Source organism: Candida margitis (genome assembly GCF_024628925.1).
Source record: "Candida margitis strain CBS 14175 chromosome Unknown scaffold66, whole genome shotgun sequence".
NCBI classification, from domain to species: Eukaryota; Fungi; Ascomycota; class Pichiomycetes; order Serinales; family Debaryomycetaceae; genus Lodderomyces; species Lodderomyces margitis.
The window spans coordinates 1-15,478 of record NW_026261869.1 but is presented as its reverse complement, the minus strand read 5'-3'; the positions used below and the strand labels follow the sequence as shown (position 1 = coordinate 15,478).

At 38.8% G+C, this 15,478-nt stretch overlaps 5 protein-coding genes across 5 annotated transcripts; 2 read left to right on the top strand and 3 right to left on the bottom strand. All coding sequences in view use genetic code 12, as the record gives it.

Moving 5' to 3' along the window:
- Window positions 1-175: 175 nt before the first annotated feature.
- CANMA_004065 (uncharacterized protein) lies at window positions 176-3,133 on the top strand (the record flags this gene model as incomplete). The annotated part of the gene is made up of 1 exon (XM_051816303.1): window positions 176-3,133. One exon carries the CDS (start codon window positions 176-178, stop codon window positions 3,131-3,133), a length of 2,958 nt encoding a protein of 985 aa, XP_051670323.1.
- Window positions 3,134-3,614: 481 nt separating this feature from the next.
- Window positions 3,615-7,082, top strand: PKC1 (protein kinase C; the record flags this gene model as incomplete). Its single annotated transcript, XM_051816302.1, has 1 exon — window positions 3,615-7,082. The coding sequence occupies one exon, from the start codon at window positions 3,615-3,617 to the stop codon at window positions 7,080-7,082; it is 3,468 nt and encodes a 1,155-aa protein (XP_051670322.1).
- Window positions 7,083-8,037: 955 nt separating this feature from the next.
- RAS2 (Ras2p) lies at window positions 8,038-9,072 on the bottom strand (the record flags this gene model as incomplete). Its single annotated transcript, XM_051816300.1, has 1 exon — window positions 8,038-9,072. The coding sequence occupies one exon, from the start codon at window positions 9,070-9,072 to the stop codon at window positions 8,038-8,040; it is 1,035 nt and encodes a 344-aa protein (XP_051670321.1).
- An 827-nt stretch (window positions 9,073-9,899) lies between these two features.
- Window positions 9,900-12,344, bottom strand: CANMA_004062 (uncharacterized protein; the record flags this gene model as incomplete). Its single annotated transcript, XM_051816299.1, has 1 exon — window positions 9,900-12,344. One exon carries the CDS (start codon window positions 12,342-12,344, stop codon window positions 9,900-9,902), a length of 2,445 nt encoding a protein of 814 aa, XP_051670320.1.
- A 168-nt stretch (window positions 12,345-12,512) lies between these two features.
- On the bottom strand, window positions 12,513-13,778 carry CMK1 (protein kinase; the record flags this gene model as incomplete). Its single annotated transcript, XM_051816298.1, has 1 exon — window positions 12,513-13,778. One exon carries the CDS (start codon window positions 13,776-13,778, stop codon window positions 12,513-12,515), a length of 1,266 nt encoding a protein of 421 aa, XP_051670319.1.
- Between the last annotated feature and the right edge of the window lie 1,700 nt (window positions 13,779-15,478).

Genomic DNA, 15,478 nt, shown 5'->3' with positions numbered 1-15,478 from the left:
CCAATGACCGTTTCAAAAAACGAAATATAGTTGGGTTGGGCTGCTCTTCTTTGTCGCATATTTGTGTGTCTCCTTTAGTGTCGCAATTAATGTCGCATTGAAAACAAAGTCCAAAAAGTGTATTTCAGATGCGCTATACCACTTCTACAAAACTGTATCAATTCCGTGCTAACAAATGGTTTCAATCACTCGAGCAGCTAATTGGGACAATGTTTATGAGCAGCAATTCATTGCAATACCACCTACGGGAGACGAAGTCGTATTGTATCAAACAAGCCATGAAGATCCCAATATTGAATCCAATACAATAGTTCCACTTAAATCGAGAGGCGGATTTGACAACATCCAATGTTCAAGTTACTTGAGCACTAGACAAGGGGTTATAGGAGTGGGGTCGATAAATGGTGAGATATCAATATTTGACATCAATTCGTCATCCTCCTCTGCCTTGCATTTACAACCAAAACAACATAGACCTTGTAATTCTGTTTCGTTCAGTCATTCTAATTTGTTAGCAGCAGGATTCGACAAGGGAAGACAAGATAACTCATTACAAATCTGGGACATACAAGAATACCCCAACTCTAAAAGTACACTTGATGATGCCACATCCAAACGCCCCGTGCTGTCATATATTCCCAACGAAGCTGTATTATCGACCGTGTTTCTTCCTGACAGGGAATCTAACGTAATTTGTGGCTCGTATAAGTTTTTGAGAGAGGTAGACACTAGGGCAGATCTGCCAATATATCAGATTGCCACGAAATGTACGTTGGGATTGATGGTGGATCCATTCCAACCACATTTGTTCCAATCGTATAGCGAGGACGGATCCTTGTCTATTTGGGACCGAAGAAAGCTCACGAGTAACAATCGAAAGCCAAAGGCTTCTAGTGGGAATATCCTCACTGAAAACCCCTTGTTGCAATTTAATAAGCTATTGAGTGGTTCGTCATTCAGAAAGAATCTTCGTCCATGTGTCCGCTACTCTGCTGTTCGGAGGGGTGAATTTGCTTCGATATACAATGGTGATCTCATAAGACGGTGGCACACTGGTGTTGTGCCACCAAAGAAAGTGATACCTAATAGGTCATTTGAATCTGCGACATTACAAAGCTTGGTCCAGCAATCTTCCGTATTGTACAAACCAACAGAGGAATCTTTATTCGTTTCGATGGTTCTTGATGTCAAGACCGATTATGAAAAGGTTGTATCATTTGACTACTCTCCGGACATTTTATCTCATACATCGACTAATTTTGTGTGCATGAGACAATCGGGATCGGTGTTTAGAATGCCAGTCGTTGAATCAATCGAAGCATTGGATTTTAATCCTTGCAATGAGTTTTCAATTGCTGGGCCTGAAGGGACTACTACCAATTTCCTCACACCGGATGTATCTCAAGATACTGCGATCGGTAATCAGAGGAGAAGAAAGCTGTCTCAAATAAAGCTCGATGATTTGTCAATTGACGAAAACTTCAGAGGAGGAGAATACGAAGAAGACCACAATTCACTTGAAGGCACCTCAATGACTGTTGATGATAGCACTGGCGATAGAGCCACCTCCAATGGGAAAGAGTTTGCATACGACGAACACGAATCTGAACCCATTTTCAATACGTACTTAGATTCTAATTCCATTAATATCAATGACATATGTGTTGTGATTAGAAGGCGGGCAAGTATGGGGTACGGGGTCCTTCCAGATAAAAACATTGAAATTTTAGAAAAGCTTGATCCAAATGACAACCAACTAGCACTAAGACATGTGTGGAAGTGGCTCAGTTTAGCCAAGAAATCATTGGACAAAGGAACCATGGTTTCAGAAGGAATTGATTTAGGGTATCAGGGAGTGCAAGGTATTTGGAACGGAGTTGATGCTTTGAACGATCAAAATCGAGTCATTTCTGCTAGAGACAAAATCAATGAAGCTTGGTTCACACAAGCTGTAAAGTCAATAATTGCTTCAAAAGGCAAAAAAATTATCGGAATCAATATACCAGAGGATAGTGAAAAGAAGGCACAGCGTAAGCTATGCTTGATTGTCTCCGGTTGGTACCTTACCGAGAATGAGTTTGAAGACAAACTACAGCAATTAATTTCCTTAGGAATGGTCTCGAAAGCAGCTGGATGGGCGGTTTTCCATGGGAACGTGGCCAAGGCTATTGAAATTTTGAGCAACTCTAAAAAGGAAAGGTTAAGGTTGATGGCCACAGCTATTGCTGGATATTTAGCATACAAAAACACAAATACAAATAGTCCCTGGAAAGACCAATGCCGAAAAATGGCGTCAGAGTTAGATGATCCGTATTTGAGAGCAATATTTGCTTTTATTGCCGATGATGACTGGTGGGATGTTTTAGATGAGCATTCTCTTCCATTGAGAGAGCGAATAGGGGTTGCTATAAGATTTCTACCAGATCGTGATTTGTCTGTTTATTTGAATCGAATTGGCGATACTGTTGTGCAGAGGGGGGAACTCGAGGGATTAATCTTGACTGGAATCGCTCCGAGAGGTATTGATTTATTGCAGAGTTATGTTGACAGAACCAGTGATGTTCAGACAGCGGCCCTACTTTCGGCATTTGCCTGCCCCAGATACTTTGCTGATAACAGAGTGAGACACTGGATCGATTGTTATCGGACCCTTTTAAATAGCTGGCGCATGTATAGCGTCAGAGCAAAGTTGGATGTGTCTCGAACAAAGTTGTCAAAAGCATTTGACGGTGAAAAGAAAATCAAAGCTGTGCCTAAGCAAGTGTACCTTCAGTGTAACCGTTGTAACAAGAACATATCAAAGGGATACAATAACAAGAACAGTCAAAACTTGATGAAACAGTTTTCGAAGCCCGGCGGGAAAAAGAGTGACCTATTGAACGCATGTCCTCATTGTGGTGCACCTTTGCCCAGGTGCTCGATATGTTTATTGTCTCTTGGGTCGGAAATAGCACTGGACCACAATAACGCCACCACCTCCATTAATGAAGAAATTGACAATAAATTTAAAAATTGGTTTAGTTTTTGCTTGAGTTGTAATCATTGTTACCACGCCCATCATGCAGAAGAGTGGTTTTCAACACATAGCATCTGTCCTGTCCCTGATTGTGGTTGTCAATGCAATAATAAATAAAGTAAATCAAATAGTGTGTAGTATGTATTTGGTAGCACTAATTTCCAAAAGGAGGAGAAGTTCATACATTTTGTGTTGTCATTGTCATTGTATTTGTATTTGTATTTGTATTGTGTTGTGTTGTGTTAATAATATGAAAACAAAAAAAAACTAACAAAAATAATATCAATAATTCATGGTTGATCCCAACCAAAACAAAAAAAAGAAAAACATGTTTTTGTTATCCTCAAATTAATTTACACTACTCTTTTTTTTTTTTGATCAACTAAACACTCTGAGGTTCAAGTTCATACCTATTTCCACTTTGCTAGAAAAAACCGAAGGAGGGACAAAAGAGGACTACCTTTTATAAGTGTCGCATATTAGGAAACTAAAACCAAAAGTACCACACGATCATATTTGCATTCCAATCCAAATCACTACTTTGTTTATATTTTTTTTTTTTGACGGCGATTTACAGTTTGATTCGAAATTAAAAACCATGTCACGTCCAGGCCAAAACCAGAACCCGGACGATGTGATAAAGGATATCAGGAGCAAGATGGAGATTGAACAGAAGATCATTCAAGGATATCAGGACGTGAAGCGAAGTTCAACAAATGCCGAAGTTGTTCAGAAATGTAAATCAAAAATTGTTGAATCGCAAACTTTGATTGATTATTATCAGGAGTCCATCAACAAACTATCTCGACAGATGCAGAGGATGAATATAAGAAGCGGAGATGACAGAAGCTCGACCATATCTGAGTACAAACCATCGTACTCGAGATTGGACTTGATCAAGTACGAGTGTCCTTCCTTGGGCCATAAGATTCAACATATGATTCAGCAGTTGCAATTCAAGCTCCAAGTTGAAAACCAGTATGCCGAAGCCAACAAAAAGATATCGCATCTTTATCTCATGGATGGTGATAGGTCTTCAAGTAATGCAGCTGAAGGAGGCCGTGCCGAAAGTGATCAGAGAATACAACTTTTGGAGAAGGCATTAAAGAAATATCAAAATTTCAACATTAATTCAGAGGATTTCAATAGAGACTATGAGATTATGGACACTCCAAAACACGCAAGGAAACCATTGAGTGGTAAGTTAACGATCGCGGTCGCGTGCGTGAGAGATGTGGATCATATGGCTACAGCTACATTCAAGAAAAGGGATACAATAGTGACGGTTAAGATCGATGATGTTGAAAGGGCAAGAACCAAGCCATCGAAGAATGATAATTGGTCGGAGGAATTACTCATCAATGTGGAAAAGGGCCATGAAATTGAATTGGTTGTGATGGATAAACTGAATGGAACTTACGTCCCCGTTGCTGTGAATTGGCTTTCTTTGTTTGATGTTGCAGAGGAAATACGTAAAAAGAAGGTTGCAAAGGACCAAGGAGCCAGTGGGTGGCTACCTGCGAGTAATTTGCCGCAAGCAAATGGCACAAGTGGTGGCAGTGGCAGTGGCAGTTATGGAGCATCGAGCTGGGGAACAAATTCGACATTGAATATCCCACAAGCTGATATCACCCCTCTGAGGTCCCCTAACAAGCCTGATTTTGCTAGTGGCGGTGAATCTTACCAAAAAGTGTCTGTCAATACTTGGTTGAGTTTGGAGCCTTGTGGTCAAATGTTGATTAATATAAATTTTGAAAAATCCATTAGCCAAGGTAAGCAATTCAAGGGGCCCCTTGGGAGACATGGTGCTATCCGTCAAAGGAAGGAGGAAGTATTTGAACAACATGGTCATCAGTTTGTGCAAAAACAATTTTACAACATTATGTGCTGTGCACTTTGTGGTGAGTTTTTACGTTACACTGGGTTCCAATGTCAAGATTGTAAATTTTTATGTCATAAAAAGTGTTATCAAAAGGTTGTCACCAAGTGTATTTCAAAATCTGGTTCCGATTATGATGCTGCTCAGTTGAAACATCGTATTCCACATAGATTTGAACCTGTGACCAACCATGGTACTAAATGGTGTTGCCACTGTGGGTACTTGTTACCATGGGGCAAAAAGAATGCTAGAAAGTGTTCTGAATGTGGAATAATGTGTCATGCCCAATGTACTCACTTGGTGCCCGATTTATGTGGAATGTCATTACAAATGGCTAACGAGATTCTTGCCACTATTAAATCAACTAAAGTGTCACCAAAGAAGCTTAAACAACCTCTGGAGAAAGTTTCTGTACTGGAAATGAAGCAAGAGCCAAATTATTTGAGTCTGGAATACAAAATGCCCTTTCAGCAAGAGAAGCAATTGCAAGAGCACCTGCCACAACAACCAAGAAAACCATTACCTCCAAAGCCATCCATGTTGGGTAAATTATCAGTTGACTCTGTAGACACATTACGCGATTCATCGGAAGAGGAACCCGATGACACCGACTTCAATGCCAAACTTCCCACCACAACACAAAAGGCATATCAAGCACCAATGGATAATGTTTCTCATACTCGTACAGCTAGACGTCGTCCACCGGTTGATGATGAGCAAAATAGAGATTTTGCCAATGGGCATCAGTATCGTCACCCATATGGTGAGGAAATGCGTGTTCGTGAAACCATTTCTCAAGGTGATGACCAAGCACCCAATGATACTGGTGATTATGCTATGGTTAATGAGCAGTCATTTATTGCTGATGATGATCAAAACAACGATGGGGTAAATGATGCATTTGGCGACTTTGATTACAAGAATCAATTTACTGAGAATCAAATCATCTCACCCGAAGTTAAGGATGAGGTAGTTGTCAGTCCCTTTTTGGATCAAAAGGACTCTTCACTTCAGAATGAGCATCACGGGAAAATAGAATCATTGGATCCTTCATTGCCGGTTCAACATGAGGAGGAGTACAAGGTAAATAAGCCCCATCACAAGACTCACCATCGCGGACATTCAGGAGTGACAACCCATTCTGGTAAATCTTCATCAGGTAAACCCAAGCGTCGGAAAAGAAAAGTTGGTTTGGATGATTTCCAATTTCTTGCCGTTTTGGGTAAAGGTAATTTTGGTAAGGTGATGTTGGCTGAATCAAGACATACATCTAACTTGTGTGCTATTAAAGTGTTGAAGAAGGATTTCATTGTTGAAAATGATGAAGCCGAAAGTGTTCGATCGGAGAAGCGAGTATTTTTAACGGCAAATAAGGAAATGCATCCATTTTTATTGAATTTACACTGTTGTTTCCAAACGGAAAATAGAATATATTTCGTTATGGAGTATATATCTGGTGGGGATTTAATGTGGCATATACAAAAGAATCGTTTTTCAGCCAAGAGAGCCAAATTTTATGCGTGTGAAGTGTTGTTGGGGTTGAAGTATTTCCACGATAACGGTATCGTTTACCGAGACTTGAAGTTGGATAATATCTTGTTAACAACCAAGGGACATATAAAGATTGGAGATTATGGGTTGTGTAAAGAGAATATGTGGCATGAAAATACGACATCCACGTTCTGTGGTACACCTGAATTTATGGCCCCTGAAATTGTTGCTGGTAAAAACTACACTCGAAGTGTTGATTGGTGGGCATTTGGAGTTTTATTGTTTCAAATGTTGCTTTGTCAATCTCCGTTCAAAGGTGATGATGAAGACGATATCTTCAATGCTATTGAACACGATGAAGTTAAATATCCTGTGAGTTTGTCGCGTCAAACGGTTCTTGTATTACAAGCATTGTTAACTAAAGATCCGCAACAACGATTAGGTAGTAGCGAACGAGATGCCGAAGAAATTATGGAACATGCATATTTCCAGGATGTTAATTTTGATGACGTTTTGAATTGTCGTATACCTGCTCCGTACATTCCTGAGATTACTTCTGAGCATGATTATTCTAATTTCGACCAAGAGTTTACTTCAGAAACACCAAGATTAACCCCTGTGGAAACAGTATTGACTTCAGAGATGCAAGAACAATTTAGAGGATTTTCACACATTTCTGAAACAGCTGCTGTTTAGAGGAGAGCGAGAAAGAGAGAGAGAGAGAGAGAGAGCTGGGTGCAGTGAGCAACAATAATGAGACNAGGATTTTCACACATTTCTGAAACAGCTGCTGTTTAGAGGAGAGCGAGAAAGAGAGAGAGAGAGAAAGAAAGAGAGAGAGAGAGAGAGAAAGAGAGAGAGAGAGCTGGGTGCAGTGAGCAACAATAATGAGACTTTTTTTAGGTTTTTAAGTGAACACTTTACTCGATATGTGCCTATACGATTTTTTAATACACACTGACTCTATTTTTTTATTTTGTTATTCTTGATGTAGAACAGGAGTTGCTTTTAATGTGGCCATGAAGTTGATACTATGTCCAATTTGTTGTCTAATGGCTACTTGCGTGCGGGTGTACCCCTTGCCTCATTCATAACTAAAAGTTTTACAAAAGACACCAATCTCATTCCACATTACGGGTAATTAATTAAAAAACTTGTCATATAAAAACAACTCAAAATCCACTGCTCTGGGCGTTTGATGCATTTGGAATATAAATTTCCAGGTTTTGGTACTTGATAAAGTGTCGGCGTTTACCCTCCTTTTACGATAAGCGCTCGCATAAAAAGATTTCCCTTTCGCAATCGGTTTCCCGCATTTTCGTTTTATCTTTCATCCGCATTAGCATAAAGTCCGTTTTATTTTTTGCAATCAGAGTGTGAGTTGTTTACTTACATTTTGTTATAATGTTTCTGTGTATATCTTCATCCACGTCTATAATTGGAATTATCTATAAAAGCAGTGTATATAATTCGCCCAAAAGTTCTATAAAATAGCCAAAAGGAAATAAACATCTTTAAAATCATCAAAACTATCATCATTTCATCATCGCGTAACTGATATATCGTAAATCAAGGTGAAACTGTGTATTACCCACTCTGTTTCCTATTCGAAAGTAGGGTATGTACTGTCAGCTTTGTTTGCAACAACAACTCAGGTAATAACACAACACTTGTTTTTCAGGTTGTCGTAATCCTTGCTCGTAGCCTGCTTTTTATTATAACTTCGTCTATTATTTGTACTTTGCTCCTTTTCAGAAACAACATTGATTTGATCTTGTTCAGTTTTTGGATCAGTTGGTAGTGGTGCAGCTTCAGCAAGAGTGGTTTGTGAAGTAGATGGGATGTGTGGTAGTAGGGTAGGCTTCTGAGGGATTTGCTCCAAGTGGTTGTTGTTGACATTGCTATCGCCACCTTCAGTAGGACTTTTTGTTTTCGCAAGTTTTACTGACTTGGGAGAATGTGCTTGTCTTAACTTTGAAGGCAGGTGTGGTTGTACACGCAACAGTGAATTAGTCCTCATGGCAGAAAGTGAATTGGCATAATTAAGACTCATAGAACTATTGCGTGATAAATTGACATCCTTCGCATGAGCAACAGCCCCCTTAATTTGCTCCATTTGTAAATTTGAAGACGATGGCTGATCTTCTACTCGTAATTCACTTATCACATCAATAACATCTTGGAAAACCTCTGCAACACCAATATTCTCCTTTGCTGAGCATTCTCGAAATGAACGGCAATTTAATTTAGTTGCCAAATCCCCGCCTTCTTCAAAACTTACATGTCGTTGAGTTTCCAAGTCTGACTTACAACCAACTACAAAACATGGTGGCATTACTTTTCTAAACAGATTGATATGATGGTAATAATCTTCGATTGCAATGAATGAATTTGAATCATCAATGGCATAAGCAAAAACTAAGCAAGAAGCATTGATTACTGATAATTGCATACTTTTCGTATACATATCATTCGTGAAATCTGAATCATATATGGTTAAAACGTCATAATCACCTCTATTATTGGTGCATTTCTTGGTGTATAAATCTTGCTCTTCAATATTTCCAATAAATTGGTCATATATAAACCGATAAATCATTGATGATTTGCCAACATTAGATGAGCCTAGAACACACGCGTCATATTTCTTGGTGATAACTTGCAAGTCATCACGGCACAACTCCATTGTGTATTGAATGGTTTTGGTGTATGTATGTATGTCAGTCGTAGATCTGTTTTGATTTGCTTAATATACGTTTGAGTGTAAGGTTTGCAATAAAACGGTGGTGGCTGGTTATACTGAATTAGGTATTGATACTTATTGCAGATAATTAATGCTACTACTTAGTCCCTTTATAAAGAAAGAAGAAACGAATAGCAAACTACGGAGAAGAAAAAGAATGAGGTGGGGAGGAATTCGGAGAGAGGCAGTGGTGAAACAGACAGAGACAAAGAGAGAGTGTGTGAGTTCTATTGTTTTCTCAACGTGATGTCATTGTTATTTTGTGTAATACTCTCAAGTTATAAAGAAAACGGTTGTTAAGACAACCGTTTTTTTTTTTTTATTTCTTTTTCTCTTTTTTGCTCTTGAAAGTACACTACCCCTCAAACAAAAGTGATTAGGAACCCCGAAATCCGTAATCAAGTCAGTTGAAACGACACGTTCTTTTCTTTTTTTGTGGCCTACTTGTCCACCCCAGTAGATTAATAACTAAAAGTCCTGAACAACTTAATCCACTACTACTCATGTACTACTAGTACTCTCTACTCATAGCTTTTCAAATCCTTGTAGATAAAAAATAAAAGATAAAACTATAAATGTTGTCTCCTTTTTTATGTGAGACAATAGTTTAAAGCTTAAGCCTTGTTTTACTTATTGATTCTAAAGCCAAAGAGAGACAATATCTACTGCTACTTTTCCTTGCCTTAACTTGCTATTATGGATAGTTCGTCTATGTAAATTAGCTACAATAATCTCTACTACCAGCAGAACCTTACAATTTGTATTTGGGATCAACTCTTCAAAAGGTCTTCCAATTCAGCTTCATAAGATTCTTCACATTCAACATCACTTAGATCGCTCATATCGACATCATCTTGCCGATAAGGATTGTCCAATTTCAGGTTCGCTTGTGGGCTATCCACATTCTCAATTGAGACTTCTAACCCATCAGCCGAAAACCTCGACGTACTTGATGACTCCTCGATTTTGCCATTACTTTCCAATAGCACAACTCCATTAATCTCCTTATCAAACTCTCTTTTCCAAACTTTCATTTTCTTGTACACATTAAAACTTGGTTTGTTCTCCTTCCATATAGCAGTGGCTAAATCATCCACATCAATTTTAAATTGTTGTAAATCACTATACCCCTTATGCTCATTATGCTTCATAATCAGTTTTAAACTTTTACAACCCTGTATGCTACTGCTGCTGCTGGAGGGTTTCGGAACATAATTCAAAATCACGTGAGTTGTATCGTATTTAGCATTCAAACTTTCAACCAATAACTTAATCAGTTGACTCAATGGGAAATACAACATGTCAGCAATATTAAATGATATATCATCAGCTTCCTTGGTGGCCAATTGTCGCTTAGTGTTTAATTGATTCATTGATATTAACTTCTCTAAATCTTTAACCAAAACATTGCCAAACTTGATCTTGTCATTGATTTGTGATTCATTGGGTCCATTTTGCTCCAAACTATTAAAATCATATAATAGTGAACCAGATGCAGTTGAATCACTGCCAGATCCCGTAGCAAATGCAGCAAAATCATTGTTTTTACGAACCAATGGAGCTCCATTTTTCAGTTCACGCTTCAAACACCAATATCGACAAATCTCATTGGCTATAGCAGTTAGATCCAGATGGATCTCTTCCTTGGTACGGTTGGGCAAAACATTCAACTCCAAAACTTGGTTCATTGATTCTTCAGGTAGATTAATTTGATTTTCCACCTTCAATGAGTACATCGATTCAACCAATTTATCACTGAAAAGTTTGGGTGCGATGGGTGTATTCAGTTCCGTTTTCCATTTGAAAATATTCAATTTGTTGGCCATTTTCTGATCACTACTTAAACGGGCATTCTCCTCATTCAAAAGTTTTGTATCCCTATAGTAGAATCGTGTTTTTTCAATTCCTTCAAGTATTAAAGGGAGTCTATCCAGTGACGTTGGTGGCGTATGCTTATCACAAAATGATTTGAGTGTAAGCTTATTGCTCAATGCACCTTTCACGCCTTGTGTCATTTCCATATGCAAACCAGCCCGCTTAGCGCAAGTAACATGATAAGCTTGGAAACAGCTCCTGTTGGTGCATTGGATACAAGCACCCACCCTTTGTCGACAAATATAACATGTCAACTTCCATCGACTCTTAGGTATTGATTCTATTCCTTCAATAGGTTCCATGTACACTGGATTAGCAAAATACAATTCATTGATCCATAACCCACATATTACATGCCCCCATAGACTATTATCCAATTGTTTAAATGCCCCTGTTGTACTCGGGCAAAACACACATTGAGTGACCTTGTTCTTGTTTATCATACATTTTCGACAAAGCCATTGCCCTTCGGGTATAAATGCCACTCCATAGCATTCTTGGTGGACAGCAATATCGCATCCATCACAAAAGACAATCGCATTAGCATTGTCGCAATCGCTGTCATTGCAAACAGCACATTTTTGATCATAAATAGACCCAGGTTCTATCCCATCATCATTCCCATATTTGGAATTGTTATGGCCAATGGTCAAAACTCGGTCATTTAGACCAAGTCCATTACTCTGTACGTCGCTATTAGTCAATGTATTCATTCGATGCTCAAGTCTACTCCATTCATCTTCTAACCTGCTGATCATTGTTTCAAACACTTCAGGGGTAATCTTGATCACATTCTTGCTTTTACTATTTCTATCCTGTAGGTAAAGCGTGTCTTGTTCATCCATGTCATACTCCACTAGTAGGCTCCGCTTGTTCAAGTATTGTTTTACAATTGTCTCCTCGTCATCGCTTTTACCACTTTGTTTCACTAGACTCGTGGGTATCTCAAACTGTCGTACATATGTATCCTTCTCGCTTCGATCGTTATTCTTCAAAGGATCTTGAAACCCATATTCAAGAAGTTGTTTATTAAACCTGATATTGGGATTGGGTACTGCTGGTTGAATCTTTTTAAACACCGGTACCTTCAAATTTGTAAGCTGATTGTTACCCATTGAAGCTAAATTATTTCCATTTACAGAATGCCCACTATTCTCTGTAAAGCCATTTCCACTTTCCTGTTTCTCTCGAGGGGGGATAAAAAACACTGGAATTTGCATCAATTCATCCAAATCAGGATACAATTCAGAAAGTTCTCGTTCCTCGCGTGGTTTCTGTATGTATTCATCGAGATTCAGGGTCTGTGTATACGTTAGCCCACAGGCATAATTTGAAGTCATATCATCAGATTAAAATGATGTGTGATTGATAGTAAAATTAAGAAAACTACACAACAATAAACCATATATAAACAATCGGAACTTTTTTTCTTTTATCCCCTTTTTCGTTATTATCAAAACAAGTATGTGCTACCAGATGAAATATTATTTTACTGAATGAAAGCCGCATCAGATGGAAAACTTAGCAGGAGACCGATTATGGCATTCAGCAACACGCAATCCACCTTCTGCATTGTTTGACATATTATCCTTCAGTTTCTTTAGTTGCAACCAAGACTGCTCGCGTGATGGGCACGTGGAAGTTATTGGAGTACTCAATTCAGTAACGCATTCTGGAGTTAAGCAAAATGCTCCTCTCGCTACAACATCATCGTCCATTTCGTGGTATATTACTGGTGAGTTCAAATTTGATATGTCTTTCCTGGTCTGATCTTGCTTAGACACTTTTTGAAATATTTGATGTATTTCCGCCTTCTGTGCTGCAAATGTGCTTGAAGAGGTGCCATCTTTCCCACCTATTGATCTAGCGGTGTCATTGTACAAGAAATCATGTTTACCTAATTCTTTCAGCGACGGCCTCTGTTCAGGATTCGTTTCAAAGCACGATAGTATAAAATTTTTGGCCGATTCTGGGATATCAATCCAATAGTCTTGCGGTACAAACAAGTACTTTTTATTGACGATGGCATCCTTTGTTTCGTCATCTGTTTCACAATCAAACGGTAAATATCCGGACAACATAAAGCACAAGGACACGCCAATAGCCCAAACATCAACTGGGAAACTGTATCCCACTTCCCTATTAAACATTTCGGGTGCCATATAGCTCAAAGTCCCAGAAACATCATGTAGCCGCTGTTGTGGTTTTAGCACGCGTGCTAAGCCAAAATCACCAAGCAATATGTCGTTGGACTCTTTCAGTGGAAACAAAATATTCTCTGGTTTTATATCTCTGTGTATGATTGAGTTGGAATGTAGGAATGACACGGCAGATACCAACTGAGTGACAATTTCTTTCGAGATAGTTATGTCAAGTTTACCACTAGGCGAATCATAGACAATTTTATTGAACAAGTCACCACCCTCTGCTAAGTCTGTTACAAAATAGAAGCTGTGGCTGGTTTCAAAGTAGTCAAACAACAGTAGGATATGAAGATGTGACATGGATACTTGGCTCAAAATCTCAAATTCGCCCTGTAGTAGCAGTTCCAATCCATAAGTTAACCCTTTGTTGTACTTTTTGGCAGCATACCGGTGCCCATTGTATTTGTTCTTGCAAGCATAAACCACTGAGTATGAACCTTCTCCTATGGGACATTTTGAGAGCTTGTACTCCGAGCTTCGAGACGCGATAGTGGTGGTGCTTGATGAACTGGACGACGGTATCAGCTCTGTGGACCAGGGTGTGAATCTTTTAGTGTATAATGGTGTCATGTATGTTTATGGGTGTTACAAGTAGTTCTCTTGCTAAAAAGATGTGTTGGTACCCAAGTGTTCAGCATTGGAGAAAGCAAACCACAAAAATCGGGCTATACGTGATATGATGATGCGTGTGTGTAGGGCCGACCGGAAAAACTACTGCCGGTTATGCAGGGGTTCTTAAATTGAAGTCGCCAAAGATCATTGTCGTAAGAAACTATTCGAAGAAACACACAGACATGTTGATAATTCGATATTTTTGACACCACCCATCAAACCTTCGTTCTGTTGATCCCTTGGGCTACTTCAGCAAAGCCATACCAGGAAATATGCAGCTAATATGACTACAGGTACCCCCAATCATACAGCAAAGACAACTCAACTGTGTTGGACATTTTATTCATCGGAATGCTATTGCTCAAATGGCCATTATAGGACACACCACTTTATGAGTTTGCTAATGTTGACTGTCTAACCTAGCAATTGGGGAAGATCTTGCTTTATTTTTTACAATTCCGGGGTTTTACTGTCGATTCTGGTGCCTTCTGTTACATTGACTCGTAAGTATAGTCCAAGAGGTACAATGAGAGAGATAGAGAGAGAGAAATGAGCGCTTTCAAAAGATAGAGTGAGAGATTGATTGAATTTGATGTCATATTAAAAGAAATAATACATAACAGGAATTAAAAAGCAAAAAAAAGAAGATACCAGTAGCCACCACAACCACTAAATATCTCTTTTTCAAACGGACATCAACAACATTAAACGTCTCGACAAACAATTGCGTATTCTTGCTCTCGATCCCAATCAGTGGTAAACTCATAACTCCGGATATTTGACATAGGATTATACATTGTGTTGTTTTCTTTTTTATATTTTTTACACTTTTTTGCACAATCTTTTCTAGCTTTTCATATTGGATTTTCATTCTCTGGCAAAGTGAGGAAAAGGGGTCCGATAAAAATTTCAAAACAACAAACACCAGTCAGGGAAGAGGTCCCATCTAAGGCATACTAAGTACATCTCGTATAGAATAGGTTCTTGCACTCCCTGCTTGCAAAAACTTTTGCAGTGGAGCGGTTTTGAAGTATCTTCATTGATTCAACTTCTTCATCCTTCAACTCCGTATAATTCAGCTTTGTCAGAGATCTCCACTCAAACTGTCCTTGTCATTTACCCTTCGTCACAAGTCTTGGCATCATGTTTTCACTAACCAACCGATCGGGTACATCAGCAGAAGNGGATATTTGACATAGGATTATACATTGTGTTGTTTTCTTTTTTATATTTTTTACACTTTTTTGCATAATCTTTTCTAGCTCTTCATATTGGATTTTCATTCTTTGGCAAAGTGAGGAAAAGGGGTCCGATAAAAATTTCAAAACAACAAACACCAGTCAGGGAGGAGGTCCCATCTAAAGCATACTAAGTACATCTCGTATAGAATGGGTCCTCGCACTCCCTGCTTGCAAAAACTTTTGCAGTGGACCGGTTTTGAAGTATCCTCATTGATTCAACTTCTTTGCCCTTCCCTTCCGTATAATTCAGCTTTGTCAGAATTCTCTACTCAAACTGTCCCTGTCATTTACCCTTCGTCACAAGTCTTGGCATCATGTATTCACTAACCAGCCGATCGGGTACATCAGCAGAAGCATTGGACTTCAATTTCCAAGTCTTCAACAGCTGGATAGGTGTAATTTCATCTTTGGCGATTT